This window comes from Myripristis murdjan, chromosome 4 (assembly GCF_902150065.1).
Source record: "Myripristis murdjan chromosome 4, fMyrMur1.1, whole genome shotgun sequence".
NCBI lineage: Eukaryota > Metazoa > Chordata > Actinopteri > Holocentriformes > Holocentridae > Myripristis > Myripristis murdjan.
This window is the reverse complement of record NC_043983.1, coordinates 30416989-30436776: the sequence shown is the minus strand read 5'-3', so window position 1 is coordinate 30436776 and position 19788 is coordinate 30416989. Positions and strand designations below refer to the sequence as shown.

Genomic DNA, 19788 nt, shown 5'->3' with positions numbered 1-19788 from the left:
TCCACCAATCAGGACACTGCATAACAGCGTCACAACCGGTTAAAGTTTATTCATTTTTTCTTGCCAGTCAGGACCGAAGCCGCCTCCTCAGGTGGAGCTCTGGAGTCTGTTCACACTGACGCAGGCTAATAAAACTTACATTAACTTTGTAAGAAAGTGAAACTATTACACAGTAAGAGGCTAATTAGGCCTAAATGAACTTAAATGTTGTTTAAAAGTCTGGCCCCCACAGTGTGTGATTGCTGTAGAGGGAGACTGAACTGAACTGCGTCAAACTGTGTCCGTAATATTTTTTTGCTCATCAATTTAAAATCGACCGTAAACAAATTTCAGCAGATATGGCTTGCATTGTGAATGGAGGGCTGATCGTATTAGTGTGAAAATGAACCCTGCGATGCTTTCACTGACGCCCATCTGCATTTCATGAGGCGAGGAGGAAAATGACTAAACTCCCATGAACGAAAAAAAACCCCAAAAAAACAGGAAAGTAGAAGATGAGGCAACTAAAAGAGTTTGGTTAAAATCAGAGTAAGGTTTTCGTCATGGTTTTTTAAGATGATTTTTTTGGCATTCCTGCTTAATTTGATTGTGACAGTAGAGAGAGAGAGAGAGAGAGAGAGAGGCAGAGAGAGGGGATGACATGCAGCAAATGGCCCGGGCTGGAATCGAACCCGTGACCCTGCAGTAAGGACTCACCAGGTGAAAATAAAACCAAAAGATGGGAGGTGAACTGGAGTCCGTCCTCCGCTCTCTGTTGAGGAAGCTCAATGTCAAACTGCAATGTGTTTGTCGCCCCGTCGCCTCCGTGTAATCCTTTTGTTGTTGTGTTTATCTCGCTCTTCATACGCAGATTGCATCATTTTCTTTCTAAGACACCATGAAACTGTTTCACAAAACCCCGGAGAGACACGACTGCTTATTCATCAGTGAGGGGCAACGTCCGCTCTCGCCGTGTGTTTGGACTGCGGAGGCAAAGCGAAGTCAAGGTTGTCAGAGTCAAACCTGCATCCCTCTTGCTGCGAGCCCGTCCCGCCTTTCTGAATGCGGCCACTCGACCAAAAATCACATCGTCAACAGCGTCTTCATTAAACGCCCTGGATCACAGCGGCCCTTTAGCGTCGTCTTCAGCGCCGGTGCTCTTTGGAGTCGGCGGACCTTTCCTCACTCCAGCAGCAGGCCCCCTGCCTCCGCCTTTCAGCCCGTCTCCCTTTTCATTTCACCCCTAAACGGCCGGTCAGAGCCACTTTGAAGTGAAGGCAAAGGCAAATATGAAAAGAGCGAGTGTCCTCCGTGAAGAGGTGCCTTTTCATTGTGGCTATTCCCCAGCCTCCCCTCGCCTCGGGCCTGCATGGCACTCTACCGCCAGGCGCTCGCCGGCTGCCTGGCACGTCCATGCTTTATCCAGGAGACAGAGAGAGATTATCTTCTAGTGCTTTGAAGAGGTTGCATGTGAAGAGGACAAAACAGGAGCGCCTCTATTCCCAGCCAGCCGCCATGACACAAATACTAATGCGGCTAAAATGAAAAGCACACCATTCAAAACACACCTTGACTCGGTGTGAGTGAGGCGTCCATCGCGGGGAGAGCTAACGTGATTATTGTTTAAGCTAAGGGCGAGAGGACGTTCAGGCGGGGGTCCGGCTGCACGGGAGGGGTGCGCACACTCACAGGACAAGACAATACATCCTAATTAATCACAGTTGTACCGCAGGTTTTACTCGACTCGCATTCCAGCTGCTCCAGCGCTTAAAAATCCTTGATTTGTTTGATCCTCTCCTCTTGACTGATGCCCGATTTAAGAGACGGCACCATTAACGAAAGGCAACACTCACCACTCTCATGTGAAAAAGGTCAAAATTTCAAGTTGGCTATGGAATAGGGGAGAGTGGGGTAAATAGTGCCAATTTTTACTTAAAGTGCCTTTAAAGCGAGGGGATTACAGTAATGCCTTCAACTAAAATATGCACATATAGTTTAGGATGTTGTGCATCCCTGGGAACAATCACTTTGGATCTCATATAAACTGTTTGAGAAATATAGCTTTCGAAAAAAAAGTGGTTTTGTGGCACAACTTGCCCCCGGTGCGGGGCCATTAGAGAGAATACACTGGGGTAAATTGTGCCATTGATAATTGAAGTAAAACAGATCATTTTAATCTCACAAATGATAATGCTATATTAAAGCAAAACAAATTCAATACAAAATTATTTATTTAACATTTATTTATTATTTTAACAAGATCACAGGCCACTTTTCTATAACGAGGCCTAGCGCCACATGAACACATACCCAGAACAAAATAAAAAATCCAAAATGAGCACCTGCAAATCATCTTCATCTGAATCTGAATAGTTTTAGTGATCAAAGGTAAGAAGACAATGTACAATAACAATAAAATACAATAAAGTAATATATAGTATATAATCACAAGTTGTGCCACTGGCACAACTTACCCCAGGCCCTTTGGCACAAATTACCCCAAGCCCACCATTTTGAAAAAAATGCATCCCCCAGCTGTTTTGAGCTAACATCATGCTAACTGTATAGACTCATGGTGTGGCTTACTAAAGTATTAAAACCTGTGTGAACTGTTTTCAAAGTTTTCTGTAATTGTTCAAACACAGCAATCAAAAAACCTTGATCATTGAAATTTTACTTTGGAGGGCAAAAAAATGCTTTTTGAACTGAAATGTGCTTACCTCTCAAGCCATGTGTCTCCCTTCTTTGCAGGGTGAGTGAAATGGATGCCTCTTCAAAAACATGTGGTCACATGACCAACTTCTTCTATGGTTTTCTAGATAACAGGGGTGGCACTACTTGCCCCTTGGCACAAATTACCCCACTCTCCCCTAATGCAAAGACATTTTTGCAGCACTGTTTGCCCTCTCTGCTGACCTTTTTTAAAAAATTTTCGTCTTCTTTTTCCTGCATTTGTGCTCCCACATTGTTTGATCGTCCAAATTATAATCAGCAAATAAAAGGAAAAGCCCTGAAAGACTAACTCGACCCAAATCTCTGCCACCAAAGACCGGGGCACCGAGATTTGAGTTTTAATTTGTCTTTACAGATACACTTTAAACTTTATTTTCTCCACCAAAACACCTCATGCGTGTCCTCGAGGCCTATAATCAAGATGTTGAATGCATTTCCCACTTCAAAAACCTCATTTTGTAACATTTTCAACACTGTGCCGTCTAAATCGACATGTGTATTGGCCACTCCATGTTCACGTCGTGCTGGGAGGGCAGGTGATACGGAGAAAACAGGCGATCCAGACGCTCCAAATATCAGGAAAAGTGACAACAGGGAAGGAAATATTAAAAAGCATTTATCGTAGAGGCTAAATCATTAAAAAGCCAACATGGAGGCTTTCAGCGCCAACAACCAGCAAGAGGAAATCGGATCACCCAGTGAACGTCATGATAATTAAATGCAGAATTAACATAAAACACAAGATTACACAGAAAAATATACATAAGCATCAGAAAGTAGGTGTCCATGTATATTTAGGTTTGAGATTTTGTTTTCTTTTTGTGAATTTTAGCACCACTATTGGTCAAAAACCACATTGGGTATCTTCGAGGGATTTCTCCAGAAACACAAAATGGTAGAAAAAACATTCCATATCTGTAATAATTAGATTCAGGCCGTTATTACAGTTTTGAATTTTAATCTGTAATTGTAGTGCTCCCCTCAGGCCAGTTAGTGTAAATTTGAAAATGACATAAATCAGCATCATCCCCTGAGAGATTATTAGTGTCCATATTGTTCAAAATGACCGAATAAATGGACATGACTGAAGAAAGAGGAGCAGTAAGAGCAGTTTGATCAATGCTTTGCACAGTACGCCGGAATAAATGAGGATTTGAGTGTGTGAACGTGTGTGTGTGTGTGTGTGCCCAGCTTCCACTTCAGGCCCTTGACGGACGCTCGTTGTAGAAAATCGCCCTTTAAGTCCTCTTTTTCATCTTGTTTTTGAAAGGGGGGGAAATCCTGTCAGCAGAAATGACATATAATGAGGTTATTACATATTTAATGCACACTCCAATTTGAAATACGTGGATAAATATTTTGCTAACGACCATGTTGCAGATGTTGCGTCACCCTTGCTTTGAAAAGGCACATAAACGCTGGAAGGCCAGGGCTAAGTGTGGCTAGCAATTATTTTATTTTCCCCGCTGCAGCGTTTGAAGCCCACTGGAATTAACCTCCACACACACACACACACACACACACACACACACACACACACATGCACACACACACATGCACAAAATGCATGAGTCAAAATGAGTCAATATTAGTGTTGGGTGGCGTTGCAGAGGGTGAGGTCCAGAATTCCTCATTTGAACTGAGAAATGACGTCGCACAGGATGAACAGCATTCCACAGTTCGGGAAAATTGTGGAATTCCCCGACTTTCCACACAGGGAACAGGGAATTTAAGCGCACCTCAGGCAATCATGTGATTTCTGACGCTTATTTCCTTCAGCCTCTCAATGTATGATTATCTCAGTCCGAATCAGCATCACAGCGTTCAATTATGTCCTCTGTAGTGGACAGCAATTGATCGTCTATATCCTTTTACTCATTTGAGCTACCCTATCAAGTCCTGGTGTACAGAGGAGATCCAGGCCTTTCCAATGATATCTCATGTGATAAGGTGGGATGAGGGGAACACCCACTTTCTATTGAGCCAAAATGGCAGCTGCAGAAAAACGCACGTCGTGAAAAAAGAAACAGGAAGTCAAATATTGTTTAGCTATTGGTTTTTACTTATGAAAATTATATATTTTCTTGTTAATAGCATTGATTGTCCGTAATTGATTATCTGTGGTTATTTGAAAATTATGTTTTTTTTACAGTAAAATCCACTACAGTGGACGTACTGTAAAAGTTAAAATAAAAATATTTTTTTGAAATTCTAAATTGTGAGTTGTTGTTTTAACTCTAAATAGACAAGAAATCACAAAAAAAGTTAATTGGAAGACACTTTTTTTCCTCAGGTCTCAGGAGGCTATGTCGCTTTTTGTGCTAAACTGTTTGATTAAGGGCAAAGAAGATTTAGGAGATCGAGGAGCGTAACTTAGGGTCGAACTAATGAACATCCTCAATAAGTCAGCTGCTGCCAATAATAAACCTCAGTATGAAACAAACCGTTAGATATACATATTGTGGGCATTAAAGTTACTTTGTGTCAACTCAATAAGCCCAAATGTTACAGAGTGCATGTTATTTTGACATGAACATTTTCAAACACCACAGGGTTGCATCATTTGTTATAAATTCACACACACACACACACACACTACACTACTGGTAGATAACACGTAAAGACTGGAGGGGAAGGGGTGATTCCATAAGGCTGGATCAAGTCTGACGGTTCTTGAATCCCAGTACGGGGCGTCAGGTTCTGCCACTTGGTCTCATGGTTTCACACTAACTCTGAACCTCTGTCGGAACAGGTTGTTCCTCAGGTTTAGGTTATTTTCTTCTGTTGTTTAAATTGTTCATATTTCTATTTTTTTTTCTATATTCCTTGTTTATAATGTTTATATTGCTTTTTGCTATTTATTATGTTTATACTGTTTATAATGTAAATTATGCTTCATATTTTGCTATCCACTTTGCTGCTGTAATGCGTGAAATTTCCCCACCGTGGGACTAATAAAGGAATATCTTATCTCTTATCTTATCTTAAATTCTCAGGACAAGTCATGGAATTAATATCACGGCTTTTCTCAGGAATTGTGTCCACGTTATGTCCAATAATTAAATCTGATAAGACCATTTTAAGTCAAGGAAAAAATTTAAAAAACAAAAACAAAAACTAACAGTCATGGAAGATCATGAAATTTTCAGAGACAGAAGCACTGTGGCCGACCCCGTCCTCCCTTCACAAGGCAAATCAAAAGGAAATCTGCCAGTGTGGATCGATGAGGGATCATAATATTAGAAGAGGCCTCTGAAGTGGGAGGTTTCGTGTCATTTCACTTGACTCCAGGCACCGTGAGGCCGTGAACCTCCAGCCGGACAGAAAACACACAAAAACACCTGCTGGCTGCCACTCCGGCCCGCCGGTCAGTGTTCCTCTGCTGATGCTTTGCTCACTTCAAAGATCCAACTCGCCTCAGTTCAAAAGTGAAAGCTCCAAACTTCAAGCCTGATGTTTTTTTTTTTTTTTTTTTTTGGAAAGAAGGGGGAAGTGGGAATGTGTGCTTTGTCTGGGGAGATCGAGAAACTTCTGAACCAACTCCTAGATCAATCGTAATGAGAAGGAAGAGCAGACACTGAGGAGAGCGCATGAACGCCGCTCGGTTCTCTTCAAAGTGCTATGCAAATCAAAAACACGCCTCTCACAGACGATTCCCAGCTCAAAATCGAGGTTTCAAGAAAGTTTCCCTAATCAAACGTGACAAGGCCCAAAGCATCATCTCACTGGGCCAATGATTATTTATTATTATTGTCAGTATTGATTATCATTAAAATTTCCTCATAATTAGGGGTCATTGTGGCAGGATTATGAACTGTAAAGGGCAACCTTCAGTTCTTACAAGGTGGAAATGACAAAAAAAAAAAAAAAAACTTTGCTTGTGTCTGAATTGTGTTTCCAGCTTCCAGCCAGATATTCAACATAATCACAAGAAAACAGACAAAATGATCTCTGGGTGTTTTGATCTGTTTTGAAAGCGTCTGAAGCCGAGAAATTTCAACTGATCAGACTTCAATTTCAATTCCAAATTTCTGCCCAAGCTAATGAAGTGATGGTATCCTTTCAGTTTATTCTCTCACACAGACAAACACGAGTTTCTGATCAAAGTACAACAGACCACAACATCTTGAAGGGTGTTTTTTTTTATTAAAACGAAATAAATGAATTTATTTTCAAACGACTTGGCATAATTACCACTCATTACAAATGAACAGAAGGAACACTTTTGTCTTTTTTTGTTGTTGTTGTTGCTGTTCATGTTGCGATAACGGAATCCTACACAGCTGAAATAAAAAGCTTAAATCTCCATGAACAAGTGTAAGTGCATTGAATACAGATATGAATCGACAGGAGACAATTCAACCCCGAGGAAAACAACAGGAAACAGAAGTGTGACGCAGAAACAGGAGAGAAATGAACATAAATAGCGAGAGAAAAAGGAAAACAGATATAACATTTATTCAGCTAGAATAAATACGGAGTCTGATGCAGCATCCCTTCTTTGACCAAACAAAAAAAAACTACACAGAGACATAAACAATCATTTAAAAAGTGAAGAAGCAGACAGGCTCAGATCTGTCCACTGTGATCCTGATCCCTTCGGTGTTAAAACAGAGAAGCTTTATAAAAGCTCAAAGGTAAGTGAAGGCAACACAAACAGAGAAAATAGATTAATTATAATTATTAATATTATTAGATGAAACTAAGTCTATCCCGCTACAATAAAACAATATAAAATGTCAGTTAATATAAAGGCCTCTCTCCACAAAGTATACTGGAGTCAGTGAATTAAAAAGGAACACAGTCGATGCCAAGAGAGAGACGACAAACTTGTAACTTTATGTTGTAAATACAAACAAACACACAAACACACACAGAGCTGAGCGTCCTTCATTTGTTAAAGCGATACACCTCGGCATTTCAAATTCCAGATTACAGTGCATTATACTTCTTGGGGGCTCTAGTTAAAGCAGGGAGACGGTTTTACCTATTGGCATTTCAATTAAATGAAAAACAGCATCTCGGGACGGCGAGGAATCCTCGTTGAAAAGCAAAAGGATAGAAATGTGCTGTTTACTTGGCCTGCAGTTAATGGCAACACTTCAGTTCAATAGGCGGTGCCGACAAACCAGGCAGATGTAAGAGCACAAAATGTTACAAGAGCCTGGCAAACAACCAATCAATATACCGAGAGAATCCTTTAACAAATGCATACAAAGAGCAGAGCTTCCTTCATTTTCTTTTAGTATTATTATTTTTTTTTTTTTAAAGGTGGATAAAACTCTGCCAGAGCCAGCGGCAATCCAATCATCACCTCTAACCCCTAAAACAGTGCAGTACCGTTGCAGTTCGCTCGTAGCAACACAAACAGTGGCAAGCTTAGCTCAGCTGTAAAAAAAAAAATTAGAAAATGTGCACGAGTTCGCCTGGAGAAGCCCAGAGTGACGGTGGAATGTGTTTCCTCCCAGGTTCCCAGCATGAGCTCGGACACGCGGCGGCCCAACACATCACGTGATGAGGCTCAGGCGGACGCACAACAATTGTTTGGCTGTTTGTGAGACCCGATGCCGATCGGCTGAGGTCTACAGCGACACCTAATCTGATACAGCCTCACATCAGACCGGCATGCGGTTAGTGTCAAAGTGTTTCTCTAATAATACGCCTAAATGGCCGTTGTGCCGTTTAATCCAGATGTGGCCGGCCTGTGCAGCAGTCCAGTATGGACAAATACTAACGTGGCATACTCTGAGGGTATGGCTAACTTTAATGTAATACATTTAACCCTGTTCTGTTCCGTCACATCTGGCAGTCCTCTGCGGCGGAGGCAAACGTGGAAAGTGAAAACACGGTTTGGTCCCAAACAGCAGCAGCAGCAGCGGCGGCTCAGAAGAGATGAGTCGTCGATCGGCTGAACGTGTGGTACTTCCTCTCAAACATGGAGGACAGGTTGACCATGGAGGGTGAATGGTGCGCCTGTAAAGAGAGAGGAGAGGCGGGGGGAGGTAGAGGGGAGATGGACGAGCGTGTGAAGGAGAGGGGAAGGTGAGAGAAAAATCGGTGATTAAATGTAATAACTGATTGCGTTCCAAAGCATCCCTGACCCGCACCGCAGTGGTTAGCGAGAAGACAAGGTGTTACTGTGCAAAAAGTGTGTGTGTGTGTATTAAATGTTCACTCAGCCATTCGACAGAGTCCCACGCCAGCATCCCGGGACCCTTTAAAAGGTGCACTTTTTTTTTTTTTTAAAGCCCCGTGCTACAAGATGGATTGTCATGCGGGCTGCCGAGCTTTCAGTCCGGAGTGTGTGTGTATGAAGGACAAAGGGTCGTTTTATGTGCCCCAGCCTCATTTTAATTACCTAGCGCACACAGACAAACACTCTTTCTAGTGCCACTCTGCTTTCCAAGCCAAACCTTGGCACCAAACTAATCAAGAGAGGCAACCTTTGCCAACACAATCACACTTCAGTAGCTTCCCACCTGGCCTTTACGCACATTTACACACACGAGATGCTTTCTAAGAGTCCTTCAGCGGAGGCACTGTCTTTCTCTTGCCCTACCCACCCCCCTCCTTATTTTAGCAGATGAATGGGAACCACTGAATGGAGGCCTTGATTACATGTTAGCAAGCAGCGCTAAAGGGCTACAGAAACAGAGGAGGACGAGTGCCGAATGAATGAGCAGATTAACGGGCTGCTTGCGCTGGAAAGGGAGGCGGGCTGAAGGGCAGCGCTGGGCGAATGCAAACATATCTGACCCTCATTACACACCTGCCATAACAAAGCCTGCCTGCTAATGAACGTTTGATTCTTTTCCCTGGCCGTGTGGGTGTGCATGAACAAGTCTTCATTTCAGATTCACAGAGTCAGCGCGCACACAAACTTAACCAGATTTTCTCTGCTTCCAGTGATATATTGCCGGCGTCCTGTAGGGGTATTCTTGTTCTCGGCACTAAAGCTCAAGCTCTACCCAGATGTGAGTTTTATTAGAGTGAATTAAGAGGGGCTGATCACAATGCTGTCACAGCAGCCTTTTACCAGCTCCACAGGCTGTTCATCAAACCTGAGGGACCCTCACTGGTATCAGCACTCTGATGATAGACTGGAGATTGGGAACAGCAGAAAAATGGCATCTGAGGAGGAAGGTACACCATAAAAACTTCTCCAGGAGGGGGATAAAAACCCATGAAAAAGCATCTGAGTTTCTTTTCAAAGTGCGCTTTGTTCCAAATTGCCATTTGGTGCCATTTTTTTTCCCTAGGAAATTATAATTTTATGAGTAAGTGTAAAAATGTTGTTTACATTATGACATACGCCACAGGTTATCTAAATTTCTCTGCAAATGCAATATGCCAAATTGCTGTTTCGTGTCACGCTAAACATCCACAGCACAGCTGGTTCACAGCAACAGTAGAAATTAAGAGTTCGTTTTGGAATAACTCTGAAAGCATTATTCTCTTTTCTGACACCAGTGTTGTCTTTCTGTTTGGCCTGCAGATCGTACTTACTACAATAAGCAGTATAAAGTTTAGCCTATTTAGATTATAATACTTCTCATGGAACTGATATCGGATCTACTGATTGTCATTTTCAATTATAAAACGTATTCATGTCCCTTGACTTTTTCCACATATTTTTGCACTTCAACATTAGTGCAAAATATATTCATTTTTGTCATCTTATCTACACAAACTACTTTTTTTTTTTAATTTACACAAAGTACTTTGTCCAGTTTCTTATTGAACATTAATTAAACAGACAAAAAATAAGACAAAAAAATTGAATTGTGCAACCTCTGAGGTTTTGGTGATCAATTATGGAGGGATCATTGTTTTGTTTTTGTCCTTTGAAATCACATGAAATAGATCCAAATCTTCTGCATAAATGACATGTTTTCTATCCTGTGCTCTGGCACTCTGATGCAAAATACACCTTATAGGCTGATTAATATGGACTGAAGGAAAAATGCACACAAAATCTCAAACCATAAAGACAAATTGAGTGTGAATACATCTTTTCTGTGAATAAGTAAGAAAAAGTAGATTTTGTGACATTCAAATTTTACATTTTCACTTTTCTTTGACTTACATTCTTTTTTGTTAAATAAATAAATAAATACATACATAAAGACAAATGAGCTATCACTGTAACATGACAACATGGGCAAAAAGTCAAGGGAGATACTTTTTATATCTGGAGCTGATCCAATCAACTTCACGACAATAAAGCTCCTTTTCCAATCCTGACAACTCAAAGCTTTGTAAATACACCGGGCACTCAGGTCTGCACCGGCTGCTGCTGCTGAAAATCAAAATCCTCGGGAAAGGCCCATTATTGTTGGCACAGAGATGCCAGAGACTATAAAAGACTGCAGAGCCATCACCAAAGGCACACCCCACTAATTAAAGCAGGCCAGTGCTTTCATCAAAGCAGGGACAAAGCCAGCTGAGCTGATGTTAGTTGGGCGTCTTCGTTCAGCACAAGCAGACGGCTGAAGCTTGACCTCGACAAACACCTCCGCAGTGACGACCCCGACGGTATGTTCACACAACTGCACTTTTTTTCAAATTGCCACAGACTTTTTATTTATTTATTTATTTAACTTTATTGACAATATGGAGCGAGTGGATGTAGAGCAGCTGCTTTGGATGACATACTGCGCCTGGTGTCTTTTTCCAAAAAATGTTTTCTAAAGATGAGAATAACTCAACTCAAAGCAACAATATGACATAGACCACTTCTTTTGTGAGCCAAATAGTCGATGACACGGGTTTCTGCAATGTGTAGGCAGCTGACAGTTAGCAAAAAAAGCAACAACTAGAGTGGTAATGAAAAAGGCAGCAGTCTGAACAGTTGTGACAGTCTGTTATTCTCATCATAAAGTGTCGGCTAGATGGCACAATGGCTGGCTGAAGAAATTTCTGACTAGAGTTTTCTGCAAAGAAGCAAACAGTGGGAGTTGTGTTTGAGGCCACACGGGGCCGATGAACGGAGAGGTCAAGCATGGGAAGTTTGTGGATTGGTGCCATAGTCGTGTGCCTCCGTGGTACCATAAAGGTGTGCCATCAAGCTGAGCTGCAAAGAGTTTGCAGGCCAGTTTTTCTCTGCCAAGCAAACAATTCCCTGAGTATGACAGGTGTGCACGAGACAACACCATCACAAAAAGGGCTACAAGATTCAAGGACTACCCCGAGGACCAAATGTTTTACTGGGACACCAACTGAGGGCTGATCAATCACCAGTTGCCTGAAGGGGAAACGCTTAGAGGATCAAATCTATCCAAATTACATCAGCGATGATGTATGAATGAGAATACTGTGGCTGATAAAGTCTGTATATGCAGGGCCATGTGAAAATAATTCCACAGTTTCTACCTCTTTCAGGATTCATTCAGCGGCGCTCTTTTTTTGCATGCATTCTGCTCCTCTAGTGAGATTAATGCAAATTCCTTTAAAGTCATGTCACCTCAGTCAAGTCACTTCAGTTATTCCTTTTTCTCTTTATGCAGTGAATCCATGTGTATAAGATGTGAACTGTACAGACAGTCTCATCTGATTTACTCAATAGATGGGCACCAGTTCCACAGTAAAATGACCCTTCCTCCAGACATCTTAATGTTTACACGAGCACGGATATGAAAGGTAGGTGTAAAACGGGTAATTACCATAAACAATAGCTGCTCTGTGAGCTTGGAAGGTGAACTAACTCATGTACAGCTCAGAATCGTTTATGAAACAAGCGGAAAAGGTACATCTGAAATCGTCTTCCTGAAAAAACTCCATTCTGAAGTCATGAATTTCCCTTCACACAGTGGTAAAGCAGGGTTCAGTCACTGGGGACCGGTCAAATGGCTGAGGTGAATATGGGGAACAGTGTGCATGAAAATAAAACCCTCAGAAGTTGTTAAGATGTAGGACAGACAGCAGCGTTGAAGCACCACCCTAAACCATTGCCCAGGTGAGAGGCCAGCCAGACTTAAAGGAGTACATTGACATTTCAATTTTAGCTTTTTATGTGTGTGGAAACGAGCCCAAACACAAAGAGCACAGCATCCTTCAGTTGTTAAAGGCACACAATGACATTTTGAATTTTCCTCTTGATATTTTCTTCAACAGGCACTTCACATTACTTACAGTATGTGCACTGAAACGAAGGAGTGCTGATCGCTGCAAGCTAGATTACAATTAGTAATTCCCACTGTTTTCAAATGAAGAATGATACCACTAACAAGCCATTTTCCTGTTCAGGGAAATGCCTGTGCAGAACAGCACTGTGGTGAAATGCCTGTCAAAAAAAAATAAAATGTTCTAAATGCTAAAGTATGCCTTTAAATGTTCCTCTTGACCCAGCGGGAATCAAGGCTGAAATGTGGGCAAAAGCAAAGCTAAGTCCACAGGGGACTGTTCCCGGGTCAATACCAGCCCAGCTCCATTAAACCCATTTGAAATTTGCCCAATATCAATTGCTGCTACCTAGTGAATACCCAGCTGCCACCACCATCACCACTTAGTCTGCCAGGTGATTTAGAGAAGTAGAGCAGTCCCAAATCAACCCTTGAAATCTCTGCCCATTTACACTCATGCCAATCTTAACTGGCTGAACTATCAACAATGAGGAAGTAAATCTAAATCTCCAAAGCACAGATAGGACTAAGCATTCCTCCTGTACTGCTTAAGTGTGCCCAATCCGCTGTCATCTCCACTAGTCATTAGGAGCCAGGAGCCTGAGTGTACAGGGCAGACCGGAGCCAACAATACACATCTTTTAATCACAGACTTCTGACAATTAAAAGCTTCACTGGTACTGGCAAGTCCCTACATTACTAGATCTTAGTTAATTTTTCAATTTGCCCTGAGGTTGCAGGGCAAAATAATAAATTTCTCATTTGGTTTGGGAAAAAACATTTAAGAGAAACCCTGCATTAATCTTGGGCGATCAAAGGCTCTGGGTTTGAGCTTCTGCGTGGTTGATTTGGGACTAGGGATGCACCGCAATAATAAATAGACTATAAGTGTCAAAGATTTTCCTCAACACCCAAACCTAATAAATAGAAATAGAATTGGGTAGAATCTGCAGGGTCCTTTGGTTCATGGCAAGTCAGTGTATTTCCGCATGGATCGCCTTGCCAGGGCAACAGCTGTAGCACTCACTGATGTCACCGTGTCAGCAGAGGAGTTTTTTTTTTTTTTTTAATGCTGGTGAAAACCTGATGCACTGCTAACTAGCTTTATTGCCGTCATAGGGCTCATTTAACATTTATGTTTGGTAAAGAATAATGAGAATGATTAGGATTATCTGACATCATCACTAAAGGTAAACTGTGCTGGTTTTCCTGGTTACCTTGAGCTAGCGTGGTTGATTCCACTGTCCCTGTTGGCAGTTTTTGCTGAGTAACACGATACAGCAAATGCTGCCAATTAAAGCATTAGGATGTCGGCAGCGTGATTACCAATGTTTTAAAATAATGCTTGTTTTGAGGCCAATCAGTACCCCAGAGATGGCTGCCAGTCGGCCCATAAGCAGCTGTAGAATCCCCATTACAATACAGATTCTACTCATTCCATTTCTATGGTCAGATCCCTCTAAGATTCAAGACTGTTACGGGCAATGAAAAACGATATTGGTGCATCCCTAGTTAGGACTGGACCACAATAATGTGCTGCTCACGTGAGACTGCTGGACTAGGCTTGGACTGGCTGGTGGTTTAGAGCAGAGTCTCCCTGCGAGGGCTGGTCAGGCCTGCCTTGTAAGGCTCCACGGGGGCCCGGGGGCCCCTGCATGACCCAGGAAGGAGTCTGCCTGTGGGATTCACAGTCTGGGGAGCTGGCGCCTTGGAGTGGAACCCTAGAGGAGCTGGCTGTCTGGATGTTTGGTGACCAGAAGTTGATTTTGGGTCAAGTTTGGCGGAGCTGAGGCGGGCGGAGTTGTGGGCAGCTGGGAGGAGGCTGGTGGTGGAAAAGGCAGATGGTTGGGAAGTGGCGATACTGGGACGGGGTTGTAGTGGTTGGGACAATGATGATGAAACTTGGACGGTGGACTTAGGATTCAGGCTGCTTGGGCAATCAAGGTTAAATGCAGGGGCAGTGTTTGGATCAGGGCTGGGCACAGGGTTTGGGCTGCATGGGGTGCGTATACAGACAGGGACCCTGGCTCTGACAGGAGGGTGATCCAGGGAGTTAGAGCGCTGCACCACAGCACTGCCCTTGGTGGAATCACTCAAACTGAAGGTGGAGACAGAGCGGGCCATCTGGAGTGCATGACATGGAGGCAAGACACACAAAGGCAGAGAGGCATACATGTGATGAGAGCAAAACAGGAGATGGAGAAATCATTTAGTCAAACCTGGGCAAGCACAGACATGCTGAGGGAAAATGAGTGGAAATGAAAAAGAAACTCATTTCAATCTAAACATAGAGTCTCAACACGGAAAAAGATGATAGTGCTAAAAAAAAAAAAAGGGCACAAGAAAAGAGAGACATTTGTAGAAAGAAATCTACAGATCATACATAAAGTACCAAGGCCGACCAATACTGGAACTTCAAATATGAAACCAAATGAGTTGGTAAATAAATTACTCTGGCTTATTATTACTATTAGCATTAACAATGATCCAAGTGGTTGCCCTGCTCACAGATTAATAGATAATGTTAAGAAAATATGCTCTGACGGCCACATTCTTAACTTTTCTGTTTCAATCTGAATTTTCCATGATGAATTTACATGTAAGTAAATAAAAAAAATACTAAGTTAAGCAAATAAACACTACAGAGCACATAAATGTCTGTTACTATTGACTTACAGACAAGAGGCAACAGCAGTCATTAACACGAGTCGGATAAGATAAGGTTAAACGTGATCTGTTCAGCAAAGGGAAAAAAAAAAAAAAGAAAAACAGGAGATACAGAGGAGAGTGCAGTCCTCCATCATACAAAGATGCATTTTAAATCCTGGGCCCCTAATAGCCAAGTTTGCAGCTGCCACTCCGCTAAAACTGAATTTTCTTCAAATATTTATTGCTGTGACTCACCTTTTCTGTTTGGATAAAAAAGAGCCAAAGCCGACACAGAAACGGATCTCCTGAAATAAAACATACACACACTGCTTCCTCTGTTGACAAGGAATGGAAACGGTTTCCAATTTTAAATGATATTTCTCTGTTTTCGTTTCAGTTTCTGTCACATTATAAGAAAACTAGGGTGGTAGGCGATATGGCCAAAAAATAAAATCTTTAAAAAAAAAATTTTTCAGACTTTTCACGACTTTAACCTACATTTTTCTTGTTTTTTGATAACTAATACTACTAACTGATGGGAATCTTTGTGGATCATGTGACTGGTGACTTGTTTGACGTTTTATATATGTAGTCAAAATCTCGATTTCATAATTCAGCTGTTTTTTTTGGGGGGGGTTGGTTGGTTTGCACTGATTTAAAACATAAATTCTAATGAATCAATTCATCAGCCAGCTAAGAAAGAAACAACCCTCAACATTTGTCTTTCAGCTGTTTTATAGTAACTCTGTTAACAATATCTTTTCTGCCAAAAGTGCAAAGCATTTCTGAAGTGATGTGGAATGGCAGTGGGCAGAGTGATTTATGAAAAGTGTTTTAAAGTTTCTAATTAGATGAACTTTTTTTGTTGTTGTTGTTGTTTTTGCTCATCGCCAAAATTCACTCTCCACTTCATACCCACTTGTTCAAGATGAATACATCATCACGAATTGAATTATTGGCCGTCGTTCAGTGTCATGAGGCATAAACTAAGCAATTCCTACAATAAAGTAAAACAGCACCAACTTTTCAAAAGGGACTCTTTCCAATAAAATATAAGTAACAAAATGACATAACTCCTCTTAGCCCACAAGTCCACACAAATATGAGGACAAACACATGGGATTGGTATGTTTGTTTTAGTTTAGGGCATTGGAATGTCCAGATTAAAGGGCTATTCCAGTAAACCTTTGTCCCACTGAATGTGTATTTTAGCATTTAGTTCATGTTATCTAATTTTCAGGGGCAGGATTGGGTTTAGATTATTTCATTAATGAACTGACAAATGTGATGCATGACTTCTGTAAATGTATAACTAACTTAGATGTGTCTATTGGGTCACTGTACAGTTATTTAATATTTTAGTATGAGATTGTATGTTTTATTTGCAGTTTGTGGGTTTTCACTGTCTTGTGTCATTGTGCCACACTGTAAAAATCAACTGCCCATTTGGGACAAATAAAGTTTAAAGGTTGATGTTGAGACAAGATGGCATTAAAAATGAGCGGTATGGGTATAAAGTAACCTAGAAGGAGAGATTTAAAAACTGCAGAATTTCCTGTTTTTCTATTTAAACGGGGAAAGGTCTAAGATTTAGCTCAGTTGGTACCACTGTTGAAGAACCAGGGAGATAATTACAATGACTGTACAACTTTGAAAGTTTTGTCTCAGCTCTATTTCTACCCTGTGTCTGCATTTTTACCAACTTAGATCAAAACCGCTGACAACATATGAAAACCGATTTCTTCATGGATTGATGGGGGGATCAATAGCTGAATGACTCATGAAAAGAATAAAGGGATGGACTACACAGACAGGAAAAAAAAAGAGACAGATGGACGACTGGACGGACAGAGAGAAGGCCAACAGCCACCCAGTGTTGATCTGCTCCTTATGCCGCTGATATCGCGTCCAAGAGGACAGACAGGAAAGGTGGACAGACAGGTAACCGGTTCAGTAGCGCCCTGCCACGCCGCGCTGCATGAAATCCCCTGGCTGAGTTTAAACAGAGAGAGAGTGGGGCCAGGCAATTCAGGACACTAGAAAACTCACGGCGCTTGTCTGCCCACCTTCTGAAAAGCCGCTCGGTTGATGGTTCGTGCGATGCTGACTGACTGTGGGTGGTGCTGGAGGATCCGACGGCCAGCTTTTCTTGGCCGAATCGCTTTTTGAAGGCTCACACGCGGGCCAGGCTTTCCATGATTACTCGGCTTTGTAACAAGTAAATGACTTCTGGTGACTTTGTTTTTGTGTTGCTCGCTCAGCACCATCAGGATCAGAGCAACAAACTGATTTGATAACACATGCATCGCCCGAAAACGGAGATCGGAGTCAGTAGAGCTGTAAATGAGACCTTCCTCGCGCTGCCTTAAGGATCTGCTGAACAACCTGAGAGTTTTAGTAACTGCTGTTTCAGAGGTTTTCTCACTCCTGCATGACTAAAAACCTGTGGAAAAATTAATTCTTGGGAAAAAATGGGAATCTTTTTTGGGATGGAAACAGTCAACTTTAGAAATAGGCCACAAAAGGTATCCAAAGGTTTCAATGTGTAACAGCAGCTTCAGTTGAAAATGGATTGGTGTTAGCCATCAAAAAACTACTATCAGCTGAACACTAATTGCTGTATTGATTAAGCCTGATGATTAGTTGCTGTATAATTTGACTATAAACAAATAAATAAATTCTGCCATCAGAGCATCTTCTCACATTTTTCCTGTAGAAGCAGTTTGAGTTAGTGGTTTTATTTTATCACACACTAACACAAAATATTTGACTTCCTGTGTCAGTCGGGCCGATAGAAAGACGAGTGGATAGTTGGCAGATACATGGAAGGCATAACACATTTTAATCTAGTGTGGCCCCGCTGCCTGTGCAGCTCATGCTGTCTTCCGAGTGCCAGACAGATGATTTATTCAGGCCGGCAAACAAACAGGTGGACTTACAGCCAGCGTGGAGCTGCTGCCGATGCGGTTTTCACAACTTAGCCTTGGGCTTTTGTCATCTGGAGTACTGCTGGCCATGAACGCTCTCTGGATCACACGCTTAGGGGTCTTGGTGAAAGAAAATGCCCTTGTCACCTAGGAACATATACACAGACACACACACAAACACACAGACGTGCGCACACACACACAAACACACACACACAAAGTTTAAGTAGTGGTCCCTGAGGTCTTCTTTTATGTCCTCATCACAGGTGCTAACACGTCAATGATGCATTTACTTCTCAATAAAACACTACTCTGACATCTTTTCCTGGGATTTTTATTTTTTTTTATTTATTATTAAAAGACTGAGTTTCTATAGGTAATGCTCTTTTGTCACAAACGATGGCTATCACTGCTCAGGCTAACGACTCAGTTCTTCTTCTTCTATGTATTTCAAACAAAGACAAAACAGAACGTCCTGCAGATTATTTCTTTAACAAAAAGAGGAATAATCTGCAAGTGCACTGTGATTGTGATGGAAAATCTGTCAAAATATTAACACACCATAAAACACAACGTCTGTATTCTACATGACCCAGGGAGCACAGTTGTGAGTGGGCTTGTAATTAACAATTTAGCAAATGCTAATGTATTGGCTGCAACCTGCTAAGGCTGCCAATTGAGCCGGTTAAATTATTCAGTTTTATTAAACCACTTCATTTCTGTAACTATTTTGGTGATGCAGATTAAAATGGCTGGTGAAATTCCTATTTGAATAGTTATATTGTGTACTGAAATAAAGAAATCAGTTTCATCCACTAATCTTAGACAGGCAACAAAAACGCTAGGATGCAAACAGCCAATCATATTTGAAAACTGATGCACACTTTGACAAAGACATGTCAAAACACATCAGCAAGAAATAACAGACTGTGGCTGCAATCCATACTTAAGAGATGCTGCCTCCATTTGATGTGGATTTTCTTAAACGTTTTTAATTATTTTGACAGAAACCTTTGTCTCTCTAAAAGCTGTTTTGCCGCGCCGGTAGAATCACTTATCAAAGGAAAATCTCTTGATTCTTTAGATTTTGTTTGAAAACTAATTAGACTGCGTTGCACATGAAAACCTCAATTTGCAAACGGAACTTTTATTCAGTCGTCGTTTCTGATGTACAGGAAACGCAGCGAGCAATAGGTTAAACATGTTTTCATCTTCAATTAGCGAGCTCTGCGTTTCAAGCGTGTCTTCGGTGTGCCTCACTGCAGCAGAAGCCGGGGCCGGCAGTCTCTGTTCAGCAGTGCTAGCTACAACAGCAGCATCTGGTAGACACAGGAGGCTTCATCTGTCATGTGGGCCATGTTGACCTCTACATATATGAC

General features: G+C 41.7%; 1 protein-coding gene across 2 annotated transcripts in view; it reads right to left on the bottom strand.

Annotated features, from left to right (window-relative positions):
* Nucleotides 1-6836: 6836 nt before the first annotated feature.
* The window catches only part of ect2 (epithelial cell transforming 2), a 59689-nt gene continuing 46737 nt past the window's right edge, over nucleotides 6837-19788 (bottom strand). The window contains exons 24-26 of one of the 2 annotated variants that reach the window (XM_030050398.1): nucleotides 18422-18556; nucleotides 14378-14957; nucleotides 6837-8685 (exon numbers count right to left, since the gene is read on the bottom strand). In XM_030050398.1, coding sequence (XP_029906258.1) covers nucleotides 14415-14957; nucleotides 18422-18556 — 678 coding nt within the window. In that variant the 3' untranslated portion in view covers nucleotides 6837-8685; nucleotides 14378-14414. The remainder of the gene's footprint in view (nucleotides 8686-14377; nucleotides 14958-18421; nucleotides 18557-19788) is intronic. The other variant, XM_030050399.1, reaches the window with a different exon arrangement.